At 39.2% G+C, this 16,180-nt stretch overlaps 1 protein-coding gene across 7 annotated transcripts in view; it reads right to left on the bottom strand.

The window, feature by feature from the left end:
• Nucleotides 1–16,180, bottom strand: part of CCDC191 (coiled-coil domain containing 191) — an 89,076-nt gene that overhangs the window by 71,292 nt on the left and 1,604 nt on the right. For 5 of the 7 annotated variants that reach the window (XM_027585271.2, XM_027585268.2, XM_027585266.2 and 2 more), the window contains exons 2-5: nucleotides 15,177–15,215; nucleotides 7,489–7,630; nucleotides 3,757–3,900; nucleotides 429–607 (exon numbers count right to left, since the gene is read on the bottom strand). In XM_027585271.2, the coding sequence (XP_027441072.2) occupies nucleotides 429–607; nucleotides 3,757–3,900; nucleotides 7,489–7,630; nucleotides 15,177–15,215 (504 nt within the window). Of the gene's footprint in view, nucleotides 1–428; nucleotides 608–3,756; nucleotides 3,901–7,488; nucleotides 7,631–11,075; nucleotides 11,161–15,176; nucleotides 15,216–16,180 lie in introns of those variants that run through there. The other 2 variants (XM_027585267.2, XM_027585269.2) reach the window with 2 other exon arrangements.

Raw genomic sequence — 16,180 nt, 5'->3', positions numbered from 1 at the left:
CTCCCTTTCAAATTATAATCACAAAATGAGTGAATTTTTCAGTTGTCTGGAAAAGAATTATCATTATAACATTCACTAGAATATTCATGATATTAATATTTTGATGTCACAGTTCAAAAATCAAATTCAAGCAAAACCAATCTACATATTTATAATAGTACCATATACAAACTAATATAGTTCACCACTCCATTGTTCAAAATCAATTATTCCTTTTTTTGGTTTTTTTAAATAAACTGTTTCCTGTCCTCAGTTTATGAGCATTATTTTTCTTCTGAAGTTCTTATATTTTATTTTTATTCTTTCTAACCAAACCACAGATGGCACTCTTTTTCATAATAAAGCCTAAGTCTTTATTTAAGCTTATTAAATGTGCTACACAAAGATTGCTTCCTGTTACCCATTTTAATTTTGTTTTTCCCTCCCACCTGCTTATGTCTCATCTCCATGGTAAGACGAGGATCCTTCTGCTGCTGCTTGTCTTGGTTTCCATTCATTCCAAGATCTTCCAACATTCCAGAATCCACCACTTTTTTATGGAGCAGATGGTCTATAAATTTTTGAACGGTGGTACTTTCCTCTTCTTCCTCCAAATAGCCACACAACTCTGGGGGAGACAGAGCAACAACAAAAAAAGGGAAAATTAAAAAAAAATTTAGTACAATTTCCATATTTATATAAATAATCTTGGTACAATAAAAATACTAAGCTGTGAGTGTTCAATAAATAGTAACTGATAATGCCAATTGGATGAGTATAGCCCTCAGCAATTAACTACCTTCAACTGAGAGGAAAGAAAATTCCACTCATGAGGAATTATCATCACCCAAGTCACGAAAGACTCCTTCACTGCCAAATGTAAAAGATACTACTTCAGTCTAAACATCCTTGAAGACTCCATTGTTTTTTTTAAATGGCTTTATTGAGGTATAACTGACATACAATACACTGTAAATATTTAAAGTCTACCATAAGTTTTGACATACACATCTACCAGTAAAACCATCACTATAATCAAGATAAAGAACATGTCTGTCAGCTCCAAAAGGGTCCTCAAGCTGATTTGCAATCTCTTCCTCCCACTCCTCCCCATGTTCCTGGTCTTATCCCAGGCAACCACAGACCTGCTTTCTCTCAGGATAAATTAATTTACATTTTCTAGAATTTCTTATCAATTAAATCATACACTATGTACTCTTTTTTTGGTCAGGCTTCTTTTACTCAGCGTAATTATTTCTGAGATTCATCATGTTGTTATATCAACAGTTTATCACTTTTTATTGCTGATTAGTATTCCACTGTATGGGTATACCATAATTTGTTCATTCATTCATGGATAGACATTTGGGCTGTTTCCAGATTTTGGCTATGACAAATAAAGTTGTTATAAACATTTGTGTACAAGTTTTTGTATGAACATATGCTTTCTTTTCTCTTGGAAAAATGCCTAGGAGTGGAATGGCTTGATCTTAGAAGTATCTGTTTAACTTTTTAAAAAACTGTCAAACAGTTTTCCAAAGTGGTCACAAAATTTTATATTCTCACCAGCAGTATTGGAGTGTTCTGGTTCCTCTACATCCTCACCAATACTTAGTATGGTCAGTCTTTGGATATAAGCCATTTTGATAGGTATGTAGTGGTTACTCAAGGTAGTTTTAATTTGCATTTTCTCAATGACTAATGATAGGAACATCTTCCTTGTTGATGTTCTGTTTAGTTCCATATATCATTGAAAATGGGGCATAAGGTCTCCAAATAATTTGGAGAATTGTACAATTACCTATTTCTCCCTTCGACTTTGTCAGTTTTTGCTTCATGTATTTTAGGGCTTTTTTTAAAGATTTTATTTATTTGAGAGAGAGAGAGAGAACATGAGCAGGGGGAGGGGCAGAGAGAGAGAAGCAGCCTCGTCGTTGAGCAGGGAGCCCGATGCAGTGCTTGATCCCAGGACCCCAAAATCGTGACCCGAGTTGAAGGCAGATGCTTACCCAACTGAGCCACCCAGGTGCCCCTGTTTTGGGGCTCTTTTGTTAGGTGTACGTATGTTTATACTTGTTATGTTTTCTTGATGGCTGACCCTTTATCATTATCAAATGCCCTTCTTGGTCCCTAGTAACAATTTTTTATGTTACAGTCTATTTTTTTCCTGAATTAGTAAGCTGCTCTCACTTTCTTTTGGTTACTGATTGCATGGTATAGCATTTGTGTCTTTGAATCTAAATTGTGTCTCCTGTGGATAGCATATAATTATGTCATATTTTAAAAATCATTCTGCCAATCTTTGTCTTTTAATTGGACTATTTAATCCATTTACATTAGATGTAATTCCTGATAACGTATAGCTTATGTTTGTCACTTTGGTATTTGTTTTCTGTATGTCTTCTGTAAATGCCCTTTGTCAGGTTGAGAAATTTACCTTCTGTTACTAGTTTGCTGAGCATTTTTATCAGGAATGGATGTCAGATTTTGTCAAGTACTTTTTCTGAGTCTATTGAGATAATCCCATTAATCAGTATTTTTGGTAAACATCCTTTTTAAATGGCTACATAATAGGAATGTTGCAATCAAAAAAAAAAAGGAAATAAAACAAAAAACTCTACAAGCGTAAGATGAATGAGGCCTGGTATGATACTAGATGATAACTGCCAATCTAAGTAAAGAAATATAACTAGATCTATTAGCACCATATAAAAGGAGTCATAGTTTCACTATATTCTGTATATGTTTCAGAATAAATATGAAGTATGGAAATGCCTCACTTTAATAATGACATTAATAAATTAGAAAACATCCAGAAGGAGGCAACCAGCATGATAAGATTTAGAAACAATGTGATATAAAGAACTACTGTGAGAATTGGTATATTTAAGCTAGGAACATTGAAGTATATGAGATCAGATATGATTATATCACGTGCAAAAAACAACAATAATACTACTTTTCTTGGGAAAGGGAACATGGTATTATTTTCTCTTATTCTAAAGGGTTACAGAGGTCAAACTCCTAATTCTCCTGAGAGAAAAATATATGAGGATTAGAGCCCCACAACAAGTGAATGGGCTCCTCCTATCCTGGGAGATGTGCTGGCAGAGAGTATATCACCCCATGTGAGGGATACTATAGAAGGATCTCTCTCAGAGGGGGTGAAGCGGGGAGATCAGACTAGGTGATCTGGAAGGATTTCTCTAACTTTAAGAGCTCATGACTTTGTGATTCCTGGGCTGGGGATTTTGTAGATTTTTGTAGAGTCCTAAACAAGGGGAATGCTGCCAGGTGAGATTACCAAGGGTGTGTGAGTCACACATGAGGAGCTGCTGCCCACCACCATCACCAGGCCTATCTTTATGCTGAGGAAAAAAAATGCCAAATTCTGAGTACATTCGAGGAACCCTCACTCACTAGTTGTGTGTACAAGTAGTAAACTCTTTTACAAATATAAAATGTTTAAATGTAGCCCCATCAAAGTAAAGAGTCATCCAATAATATATGGGAAGAGACACTCAAAGAGCATTAATTGCTATTATAATCATAAGAAGAATTACAAATAGAATATTTTAATTTAAAAAACACCATGAACATACTGAGGATACAGATAAGTAATTTAAATTGAACCAAGAAAAATTAAAGCCAATTATAAAACTAAGCAAATCACAGAAAAGTCAAATAATATATCATTTATTATTTAAAATAATTAAAAAGACTTCTTAGATACATCCATTAGATGTTAAAGCTTAGAACAATCAGACAAGTTCTTACCATCAAACTTGCCATATTTCAAATGATCACTGGCTTCTGGCACAGGAAAGATATTTGACACAGTGTCTTCAGCACCATCTTCACCATCACTTGCTAGTTCTTGCTTAAGTTTGGTGTCTAACCAGTCATTGACTAGCTCCTGAGCTATCAATAAAACAAAAAAATCTTTTTAATATTCCTATTACTTCAGAGACTTTCTTCATTCACTGTTTTCATTCATTCAGTAAATACTGAGCATCTATCATGTGTCAGGTACTGTGTTAGATGCTGGGAAAAGAGCAACAAATACGACAAATAAAACTTATCACCAACGAAGTTTACATTCTAATTGGAGAAGAGAGACAATAAATAAGTAAATCTGAAAAACAGAGCAGGCAAAGGAGAAATGGTGTGTAAGAAATGGAAGGCAGGTATTGATAGTTTTAAATTTGGGGTTCAAAGAAGGCCTCACTGAGAAGACATTTGGGCAAAGAAGGGAAGAAAATGAGGGAGTGAGCCATATGGTTATTCCATGCAGAGGGAAAGCATTTGCAAAGATCCTAAGGAAGAGAATGTCCACAGTGTTGGAGAAGTAGAAAGGAGGCAGTGTGGCTAGAAAGGAGTGAGTGAAGGGGGAATAACAGGAGATATAGTAAAGAGGTAATGTGGGGATCAGATTTAGAGCAGTGGTTCTAGATCAGGGATGATCTTGCCCCCCAGTGGATACCTGGCAATGTCTGGAGCCATTTTTGGTTATCATAACAGGGATAAATGATACTAGCATCTGATAGGCAGAGGGCAGATATGTGGCTAAACATCCAACAATGCATGGAACAGCCCCCACCCCAAAGATAATTATCTGTTATATCATCAACAGTGCTGAGGTTGAAAATCCCTTGCACAGAAGCAGGGGACACCAACTGGGAGGCAAATGCAATAATCCAGGAAAGAAGTGATAGTAGCCTGGACCTGGAGAGGAAGTATTAAAAATCGTCCAGTTTTAGAAAGTATTGTTTTGAGATGCAATTGACGGATTTGCTGATGTAGTGGATATGGGAAATCAAAGACGTCTACAAGGTTTCTGGCCTAAGCAACTGCAAAAATGGAGATGCCATTTACTGAGACAGGGAAGGCTGAGGGAGAAGCAGGTCAGCAGGGAAGATCAGGAACTCAGTTTTAGACTAGTTAGTTGGGTTTGAAATCCTTAGGAGACATAAAAATAAGAATGTCAAACAGGTATTGGCTATACCACTCTGGATTTCTGGGGAGAGGTCCAAGCTCAAGAAATAAATGTGGGTGTCGTCAGCATATGGATAAAATTTAAAGCCACAGAAGTGCGTGAGAGCACCAAAAGAGGAAGATGGATAGAGAACTGGTTCCAGCAATAAGCCCTGAAGAACTCCGGCATTAGGGGTTGAAGAGATAAGGCAGAACTGGAAAAGCAGACTAGGAAGGAGAGGCCATTGAGGTAGGAGAAAAATCAAAACAGTGTGATTTCCTGGAAGCCAACTTCTATTTGAATTTCTTTCTTGGTGATATTCAGAAAATCTTAAATATATAGGTATGAGAGAAAATGTCTACTTTAGCAATACCTTCATCACTATCATCATTATCAAACAGCTCTATGGGTAGGGCATAGGGGTTTCAAAGAATAAAAGTATATATTTCAGCACTATCTTCATCACTGTTACCATGATCATATAGCTCTGAGGGAATGGAATGTTTCTTACATTAAATGAGGCCAAAAGGCATTTAAAATAGACAGGAATGAGGGACATATAAAATAGAAAACAATGAATCAAGATAGTAGAAATCAAGTGTAAAAAGTATACTAGCAAAAAATATTATTGGCTTTCAGAGGAAGGTAGAGAAAGGGGACAGATATTTACTGATTAACCCTGTGCACAATAAGTCAGACATTTATATGTATAATAATTTATATGGAGACTAATTCAGATCTACTCAATGCCATTCATTAGTAAAGAGGGGTTTGCTATGAAGTGCCCCAAAAGCACAAAGAAAGCGAACTACCCTTGGAGAGTTCAACTGCAGGAACATCTCCTGTTGGATCAGAGGCTCTAAGGCTACATTAAGGCAGAGTTTCTCAAAATATGTTCCTCAGAACACTGGTTCTTACTGAATATTAACAGATGATTGATGAGAGGAGAAAAGGGATATAAACCTTTGAAAACCATGTTCTGTTCATACACTAGTACTTTCTAATGTGTATCACTAACTCTTCAGGATAAGAATATGGATTTCAGGCTAAAAGGAGTTTCCAGGTATAGGAAGCTTGGGATTTGGGGTAAGTAAACATTATTTTTTAGACAGCATGACTTCTCAGAAACTTTAAGAGGCTAAAGTATATTGTGTATTCCCAATAGTGGGCTGGGAGATGGGGTGGGCAAGACATAGCCTTGCCAATTTCTGAACCAATCTCTTTTTTCCATCTCCAGTTCTACCAACCACCCAAGACCAAGGGCCTTTACTGCTCACCCAGACCACTGCATCAGCCTCTCACAGATCTCCCTCTTCCCTCCTTTTCTCCCCTATAATCCACTTTTCATATATTTAAAATATTGATCTGTTGTACCTCTGCTTAAAACCCTTCAATGATGTCTCATCATACTCAGAATAAAATCTAAATTCTTTTACCAGGCCTATAGGCCCTATGTACTAGGTCTTCTGCTCACTCCTGCTAGCTCATATCCATTGGGATGTTCCAGCCACACTGGTCTTCCTTCAGTTCCTCAAACACACCAAGCTTGTCTGTACTTTAACTCTTGATGCTACCTTTCCCTCTGTCTAGGATGCCCCTCCTCCATTACTGCTTAGCTGGCTCCTTCTTATTATTCAGGTCCAAACTTGAATGATTTGTCACTACCTAATAATTTTAAGTTTCCTTTATTCTCACACTAGCATGTATACCCCATGAAAGCAACGGCTTTGCCTCACTTGTTCAAAATTTTAGGTTCGTCCAGTACCTAAAATAGTACCTGGCACAGAGTGATAATTTTTTTAATATATATAATAGATTATATTATAAACATGTTAAGTTTTTATCATATACTTATAAACATAAAAATTATATATATATATTTTGAATAAAGACATGCTATGAATAAATAGAGACATTTAATGGAATAAGTTAATGGAATAAAAAGAGACAATCATCCAAATGGAAGCTGGCTTCCAGGACATGGCCACTCTGACTTTCTTCCTACCTCCGTGGCTTCTCCTTTCCAGTCTTTGCTGGTTCCTCCTGATCTATTCATCCCTAAATGCTGGAGTTCCCAAGAGCAACAGAAACTAAAATACTAAATTCCAGAGGAGTAAATGTTTTGGGGAGGTAGAAAGGTTAGATCAATCTTAGACTCTCTTCATAAAGAATAAAGTGGATTTACAAACTAATGGTCAAATGATCTCATAATACTAGATCAAGTGATCATGTTGCCCTCCATGTCACAGGAGGGATACCTTATAACACTCACTAGTTAGTTGCATCATATCAACCTGCCTCTTGATGTGGTTCCATTTCAGGAGACAGAATGAGCCTTAAATATAGCCTTACCTATAATATTGGGAGTTCACTCCAGGATAGATTAGTTTCAGAGAGGTGGAAAAACATGAAACTTAAGCGCAAGAGAAAGAAAAATTTCCATTCTGTACTTTGAAATGCATTACAGGTTATGCTTTAATAAGCTGTATTCTAAAGAACTGTTAACACCGCAGCAAAAAAATGTATTCTCTTACCTTCTGCATAGACTTCATCATGATCCCCGATTTGCTCAGACGTTTCCAAATCTATGAGTTGGCTGCAAAGCCTTCTGGACAAATTGGAATTTGTAGGAGAAAATGCTTTCGAAACTGCAAATTCTGAGGCTTTCTCCACCTTCTTCAATATCATAGAAAAAAAAATCCATTAAGATGATGACAACTTTGTTCAGGGCTAAAGAATTTTTCTCCCACTCAAGAAAACTGATTTTCTACCACCTACTAAGATACTTCCACTGTTCCATTTTTAAAGGAACTCTGGAGGCTTAACTACCCCAAATAATTTCATTTTTTAAACATGAAATTAATTGCAATATTTTACCAAATTTTAACATGTATTCACAATATTTATTTTTGAACAAAAGGTTGTTTAAACTTTAGTTAACTTTTGTTTAGAGCATTAGTGATGAGATCATGACACCTGGATATTTTATTTTAAATAAAAAATACAATATTAACTCCCATTGCCACTAGGATTTGCATATGAATATGAAGCAGAGGCACAGTAGCTATACTTCCTCAAATTACTACCCCTGGAATGAACCTCCCATCATATAATAAACTATAGACTAAATAAAATTGGGATAGAGTCACTGAACTGTAGTCATCCAGAAGGTTTTAAATCAAGAGTAAAAACACAGCCCAATTCATGGGATTGGTGGAGGTGGGCAAACTGTGTTGGCACTTTGGTTTACCTGCACAATATAAAAGAACTTCTTGGGGCGCCTGGGTGGCTCAGATGGTTAAGCATCTGCCTTCAGCTCAAGTCATGATCTCAGGGTCCTGAGACTGAGCCCCATAATCAGGCTCCCGGCTCAGCGGGGAGTCTGCTTCTCCCTCTCCCTCAGCCTCTCCCCCTGCTTGTGCTTTTTCTCTCTCTCTCTCTCAAATGAATAAATAAAAATCTTAAAAAATAAAATTAAAAAAAAAAAGAACTTCTTTTACAATTAAATCCCTGACTTTCTCCCTCCCTACAAACTTGCTTTCCTCCACATCTGCTGTGTTCCCAGGCTTCCAACCTAGGTGACAATGCCACTCTTTCAGGTCTCAGGATGAAAACCTTGGAGTCCTTGAATCTATTCTCTCTCTCTTACCCCACAATCTGTTAGGAAATCTGTTGACTCTATTTTCAAAATATATCCAGGATCTGACCCCTTCTTGTCACCTCTACTGCTATCACCTGGTCCAAGGCACCACAATTTCCTGACAGGTTTTCTGTGATAGTCTCCCACCACAGCAGACAGTCCCTTTGAAATGAAAGCCATACATAACTTCGTTCAAAACCCTTTCATGGTTCCCTATTACACTCAGAATAAAAATCAAAGTCCTTACTATGTGCTTCAAGGTCCTGCACCATCAGGCCCTTTGTGAGCTCTACAACCTTCTCGTCTGCTACGTCCCTTTGCTCACTTGACTTCAGCCACACTGACCTTGTGCATTCCTTCTCAAATATGCCAAGCACAGTCCCACCTCAGCGCCTTTGGCTTACTTCCCCTCTGCTGGACTGCTCTCCCTTGATAGCCATACAACTTTCTCTTGCCTCCTCATGTCTTTACCCATATGTCACCTTCATAGTAAGGCTTTCTTGAATTACCCTACATGAAACTGTAACCACCCTCCTCACGGCTCTCCCTATTCCCTTTCTCTGTTCTGACTTTCTCTATAGCACTTATGACCTTATATTTTACCATATACTGTCTCCCCTTAGCAGAATGTGAGCAGGCATGTTTGTCCTCTTCATGTGTGAAACCCCCAGTACCTATTACAGTGCTTGGCATATCTAGGTGCCCCATAAATGTTAGTTAAAAAATGAATACATGTAAAATTTTATTATTTTATTTTTTTAAAGATTTATTTATTTGAGAGAGAGCTTAGCATGAGTCGAGGGAGGGGCAGAGGGAGAGGGAGACAAGCAGACTCCCCGCTCAGTGATCCCAAGACGCTGAGATCATGACCTGAGCCAAAATCAAGAGTTGGACACTCAACCAACTGAGCCACCCAGGCGCCCCTAAAATGTATTTATTTTTTTTTAAAGATTTTGTTTATTTATCTGACAGAGAGAGACACAGCGAGAGAGGGAACACAAGCAGTGGGAGGGGGAGAGGGAGAAGGAGGCTCTCCACTGAGCAGGGAGTCCGATGCGGGGCTTGATCCCAGGACCCTGGGATCATGACCTGAGCCAAAGGCAGATGCTTAATGACTGAGCCACCCAGGTGCCACCCCTAAAATTTATTTTAAAAAGCTGTACTTTCCCCACAGTTTATATTGCTGCCTGACCTATTTTGAAAATGATTTTTCCTCTTGCCCTTCATGGAAAGACTGGTAGTACCTCTGCCAAAACTTGCCAGGGACTTTACCTTTCATTTTATTTTAAAGATTTCATTTATTTATTTGACAGAGAGAGAGAGACAGCAGGAGAGGGAACACAAGCAGGGGGAAGGGGAGAAGCAGACCTCCTGCTGAGCAGGGAGCCCGACGCGTGGCTCAATCCCAGGACCCTGGGATCATGACCTGAGTGGAAGGCAGACGCTTAATGACTGAGCCACCCAGGTGCCCTGGGACTTTACCTTTTAAATTCTCAAGGGTTTCATATATTAAGTTTGAATTAGAAACAGAGGAATAAAGTTGAAAAGCTAAGGGTGATTTGAAAAAGATGTAGAAAATAGAACACACAGGGAAAGATATAAACCAGAAGAAAACATGATCTAATCAGGGTTAGAATAAAGAAAATATCATTCACTCTTTATGAGGTCACTCTGGAGAGATCTGTCTCCCACATTATTTCTTGGCCTCTGATGTGCCCAAATTTATGATGGTCGATATGCCATTTATTGGATGGTCACATTATGCTTGGCACACAGTCCTTCCCTTAAAAATTCTAAGACAGCAAGATGAATTTCGCATGTATCATTGTGTATGTTATATACACATATATGTAAATAATGTACAAATAGATCAACTTTCAGTTTTTAAACCAACATTCACAAACAAAAAATAAATAACAAAACAGGATTGTAGACGTAGTTCCTCAGGCTATGAGTGAAAGAAGGAACTCTGTATGATAGGTCATCTCACCTGAATTGGAATTGGTACAGATTCTTAATGAAGGAGGTAGACAGAGCTTGGACACAGGGGAAGACTGATTTTGGTACTCAAGAAGGACACAGGCTGGGACTTACAAGGAAGGGAGTAAGGAGAAATGTTTGCTTGGGCTCTCACAAAGCATGTATTTGGGATATCACTTAAAATGAAGATTTTGGTAAAAAAAAATACTAGATGATATTAAGGATTAGAAATAGTCTCATGTTGGGCGCCTGGGTGGCTCAGTTGGTTAAGCGACTGCCTTCGGCTCAGGTCATGATCCTGGAGTCCCGGGATCGAGTCCCGCATCGGGCAGGGAGTCTGTTTCTCCCTCTGACCCTCTTCCCTCTTGTGCTCTCTATCTCTCATTCTCTCTCTCTGTCAAATAAATAAATAAAATCTTTAAAAAAAAAAAAGCCTGTTTTATGGTAAAAAAAAAAAAGAAATAGTCTCGTGTTTCCTTGGTTAAAATATTACATCCTTACCATTTCATTCCAAATAAGTACGTGAGAGACAGAAGAGGTCTATCTTAGGGGCGCCTGGGTGGCTCAGTCGTTAAGCGTCTGCCTTCGGCTCAGGTCATGATCCCAGGGTCCTGGGATCGAGTCCCACATTGGGCTCCCTGCTCAGCGGGAAGCCTGCTTCTCCCTCTCCCACTCTCCCTGCTTGTGTTCCTGCTCGCACTCTCTCTCTCTGTCAAATAAATAAATAAAATCTTTAAAAAAAAAAAAAGAGGTCCATCTTAAATTATATTTCAATAAAACAAAGTGTCAATTTAACAACTTCTTCTTTAAGCAAGTTGACTGAAGGATTGAAGGCTAGCACTGTTCCCACTACCTTAGTGGACACTGAGGGGAAAACAAAACTAAAAGTGACCATCAAAGAGTTCACTTTTATCTACCTATCTACTACTATTTACTGTGTCCATGTGCCACATGTGCAAGACACAATTCAAGAACAGTTCTAAAGGAACACAGGGTGATAAGAAACCCCAAATACCTTCAAAAGTTTCCTACTCAGTAACTGTGTTACATGTAAATATATAATTTGTAAAGAAACTATCTTAGTTATTTCCATGATCTTATAAATGCTCAATAAACGCTCCTTACATCCCATGACACACATCAATCCCAGTGTCCACTGGACGGCAGGAACAGCAGCTACAATGCACTCTTTCATTTCCTCAAGGCTGGGAGGTACAAACACAAGTTTCTTCATATACACTCAAGTGCAAACTGCATGTTTATAAATAATAGTTTTGGGAGTAATAAATTTTTGAAAGTGTCCAATTCTTTTTAAATCTCTCTGTACACAAGCAAATGCTGGATGCAGTCTCTGTTGTGTATGAATGTCAACATAATTCCAAGGGAAAAAGTATTAGAAGATGGGATTAGGTGGTTGAGGTGTGTCAGGGGAGTTGTTCACTGAGAGGGTCATCTCAAGCTGAGCTTTAAGGGAAAGATCTGGATTGGCCTCCAAGAGAGGAATGGTATATTCCAGGCTTGGGGGATCAGTGTGAGTCAAAGTGAAGGGAAGACAGAAGGGGAAGGAGACTGGCCTGACAAGTCACACAGAGTATCAGCAAAGGGGCTGTTACAGGTGGGTTGATATTACAGCTAGATTGACAGAGGGCTGTAAGTGCCCATCTGGAATTTACAGTTTCATCGGATGGCATACAGAATCCCTGAAGGTTCCAGAATAGAAAATCAATGAAAATGTTTAGAGAAAGCTTAAGCATCGAAGTAACAGAATGCACAGGAGTAAAAAGATGAGTCTATCAAGTCAGGATGAGGATAAATTATAAATCATGGTGAATTGTTGCATTTTGGGTGACCTGCCCCAGAACTCACAGTTCTCAAGTATCTGCCTGATTCTAAGTGACTTCAGCGTCCCTGAGGAAGACTCACCAATATTTCAGCCTCAAGGTTTGCTTCATCTCCTGTATTCCAACAGCCTTTCCTGCAATTGTACTTCTGCAACCCACTGACATGGTCATCCTGAACCACATCACACAGAATTCCCCATTGTTCAACCCCAAAGCCGATAACCCCCTCCCCAACATCAGCCTCTTATCCATCTCCCTGTTTTGCTCCCCCTCCTCCACTACATTGGTGTTGCACCTAACCAAGTCCTTCGTCACTACAGGCCTCCTCCTCCCAACCTAGGAGTTCTTTGAAGGGTCCCCTCCTTCCTACTCTGCATGGATATTCAGCTACTCTCTTACATAAGCCTCAGATCACTTGTATCTTTACCTCTCCAATGAAAACTTTCGAGGCCAGGTCAATCTGATCTACCAATTTTGGGTACCACATTAAGATTCTGGTTACCTGCTTCAGCCAAGTCCCAGTGCTGCCCCAGTGATCTTTTTTGTTCTGAAGAGAGCCCTTTCTTGATCTTCACCATGCTTCACGGCCTTTCCATATTCTCTCCCTTCTTTCATGTAACAAGGTCTAAACTGATTTTGAGAGGGTGGTGCACTCAAGGGGATTTGGAGGTCTTAGGTTCAGAAGTCCTGTTTAGGATACACCCAGAGTTGGGATACATTAGGGAACAAAATCAGAAAAGAAGACAGTAGTGAACAGAAAAGTAGTAGGAGAAGCAAGAGAAAACAGGGTTATAAAAAGATAACGAAGGAGAAGATTTCTAGAATAAAAAAAAGTGATAACTGGATCAAACGAACCTTACAAAGTTTGAGGATGAAGAAGAGAACACTGGATTTGATCAGGAAGTCATTTAGGACAACCATTGCTGTGAAGTGGTGAGAAACAGGAGGAAATTACTGTAGACAACAGAGGATAATAAAAATGCAAGGGCAAGGAGTCTGGGCTATACACTCAAAGACTTGGATAAGAAAAAGATGCTGTACCATAATCAGAATGGACTGCAGGGTCAAGTAAGGACTTACTGATTTTTTTTTTTTTTTTGAGATGGGAGATTTGAGGGCATAATGGAGACAGAGCTATTGCGGAAATTTTAGAGGAATGATAAAAATCTAACCGGTCAAGCTGTCTGACAACTGCATAAAGTCAGAGCAGAGTTTTATCCTTCTCTTTCACTTAAATCTTCCCCTTTGGAGGAGACAGTAACTAAATGTGCAACTGAGCCCTGCAGGGGCTTGGCACTGGGACACTCAGCACGGACATGGAAACTAGGCTTAGTAGGAGGCTGAGGAGTGGGCTTCCCAGAGGCCGGCCTCCACAAGGGCAGATCTGTTTTAGTGGTCTTCTAAGTCGGACCTTCTGCAGGAACCAGGAAGCCTTCTCTGGCCTGTCTAGACTAGCGTCCCCTACCACCTGCTTCTATTACATCTTTAATTCTCCCACTGGTTTTAAGTAAGTTGTTTAATCCCCACTGGACTATAAACTCTGGGAAGGCAGGGATTATACCTGTCCCGAGCACGGTTTTATCTTCAGTGTTCAACAGAGTGGACTAGTACTTAGAAGGCACTTAATAAATACTGGCTGGATAAATAAATAGTTCACAGTGATTACATCTGGCCTAGGTTCCATCTGGAACTTATGCCTGTCAATTTTGGTAAGTAATAGCTCTTCAAAATACTACCAGGCAGAATGATATTTTCCCAGGAAAATGCTGCATGATTTTGAAACATGCTGCACAAATGAATTGAGTAAGGCAAGTTGCCAAACTGATACTCAAAGGCATGCACCTGAAGTAGTTTAATAGTACTTTCAACTTAAATGGTACTTGTACTCAAAAACATATCTCAGGCCTGGAAAAGAGCTCAGAAAGTTACCTAATTCAATCCCCCCCCCCTCACAGAATGCTCAAACATAGTCTTCATTAGTCCTAACATTAAGTGGCCATTTAGAATCCACTTGAACACTTCCATCGATAGAAAATACATCTTTTTTTTATTATGTTATGTTAATCACCATACATCATTAGTTTTTGATCTCTTTATGAGAATGCCCGCTCCATTTTTGGATCCCTCCAGGCATTAGAAAATTCTTACGATGCATGCACAGCTTTCACCTAATGCACTGGTCCCATAGATCAATGTAACTACAGTACAGTCTTTCCAATATCTGAGGAAGGCCACCACATCCTCTCTTACAGCTTCTCCTCCCCTGCTCCTTTAGTCCTCTTCATGGGATCCTCACAGCATTTGAAAGAGCATGTCTAGGGGCACCTGGGTGGCTCAGTCAGTTAAGCATCTGCCTTTGGCTCAGGTCATGATCACAGAGTCCCAGGATCAGGATCAAGCCCCATGTCAACTCCCTGCTCAGCAGGGAGTCTGCTTTTCCCTCTCCCTCTGCCCTCCCCCTGCTTGTGCTCTGTCTCTCTCAAATAAATAAATAAATAAAATCTTTAAAAAAAAAAAGAGCATGTCTATACCCATTTTCTTGTCATTCATATTTTCATGAAAAGCAACAGAATGAAAAAATACTAAGGAATATAAAACTAAAGCAACACAGCCACATGAGAATAAAAATAGCAAAACATTGCTATTTTTGCAATTTGCAATTGCAATTGCAATTTTTGCAAAATGGAGGTCCATCAGTATTCCTTCCCATCAGATTATGTCTGACTCGTAACTCTCTATCTTAACTGTGCAATATCCTCACCTTAATCCAGTGTTCCACATTGTCAGGGTCAAAGGCAGGCTGTAGATAATATATAGAGAATATTAATACACAGCAATAACTTTTTCAACTTTGCCATTTTAATCTATCCTTCTGACTAAAGCATATGGAAAAGTGTCCTTTTTCCTTCCCCAAGCCATTTCGTCAGGAAGTTCAGCAAGGACACAGAATGATGGTCAGAGGAAGAAAACGTGAAGCCTTCTCTGGGATCTCTTCTGTTTTTATCTCCTGCCTAAGCCCACCTGGAGATTCTAATTTAATTGGTCTGGAATAGAGCCCAGGTGTCAGTATTATTTTTTTTTTAAAGCTCTCCAGAGGGACGCCCGGGTGGCTCAGTCGGTTAAAGCGGCTGACTCTTGATTTCGGCTTGGGTCATGATCTCAGGGTCCTGTGATGGAGCCCTGCGTCTGTCTCTGCACTCAGCATGCAGTCTGCTTGTCTCTCTCCCTCTGCTCCTCCTCTCATACTCTCTCTCTAATAAATAAGTAATATCTTAAAAAAAATAAAGCTCTCCAAGAGCCAAAATAGAGGAATGCTAAATCTATTCTTTATAAAAAACCAAACAAGCACTGATTAACGAGCCAGATTATTCAAATGTCATGGAAGCAAGTCTGCTTGGAGAAGGGTATGCCCCTTTCCTCGGGTCCGTCTTTTCAAGAACAACCTGTAGCAAGGGGCTTTCCTATCTTACCTGTAACAGGAATACTATTTGGTCCGATAATAACTGGGGGAGGGGTGCTGGCGGTAGGAGGATGTAGTGGGGGATAATCAATCTTCTTACAAAGCAGAAAATGAAGTAAAGATCACATATATTTTTACCCAGGTCAGTCAGATATTAATCTGAAATTAGAAATCAAACCAGTAGGGTACCTCCTTTCTTTACTCTCTGTAACTCTTAGAATCTTGTGGAATTCCCTCTAACAGTCACTTAACAAATAGAGGTATTTGCTTTGCTAATAACTCAGGTGGATCTTTAAATAAAGGGA

The sequence above is a fragment of the Zalophus californianus genome, chromosome 1, assembly GCF_009762305.2.
Source record: "Zalophus californianus isolate mZalCal1 chromosome 1, mZalCal1.pri.v2, whole genome shotgun sequence".
In the NCBI taxonomy this organism is placed as follows: Eukaryota; Metazoa; Chordata; class Mammalia; order Carnivora; family Otariidae; genus Zalophus; species Zalophus californianus.
Note: the sequence above shows the minus strand (reverse complement) of the source record. Positions and strands in the feature narration are given on the sequence as shown.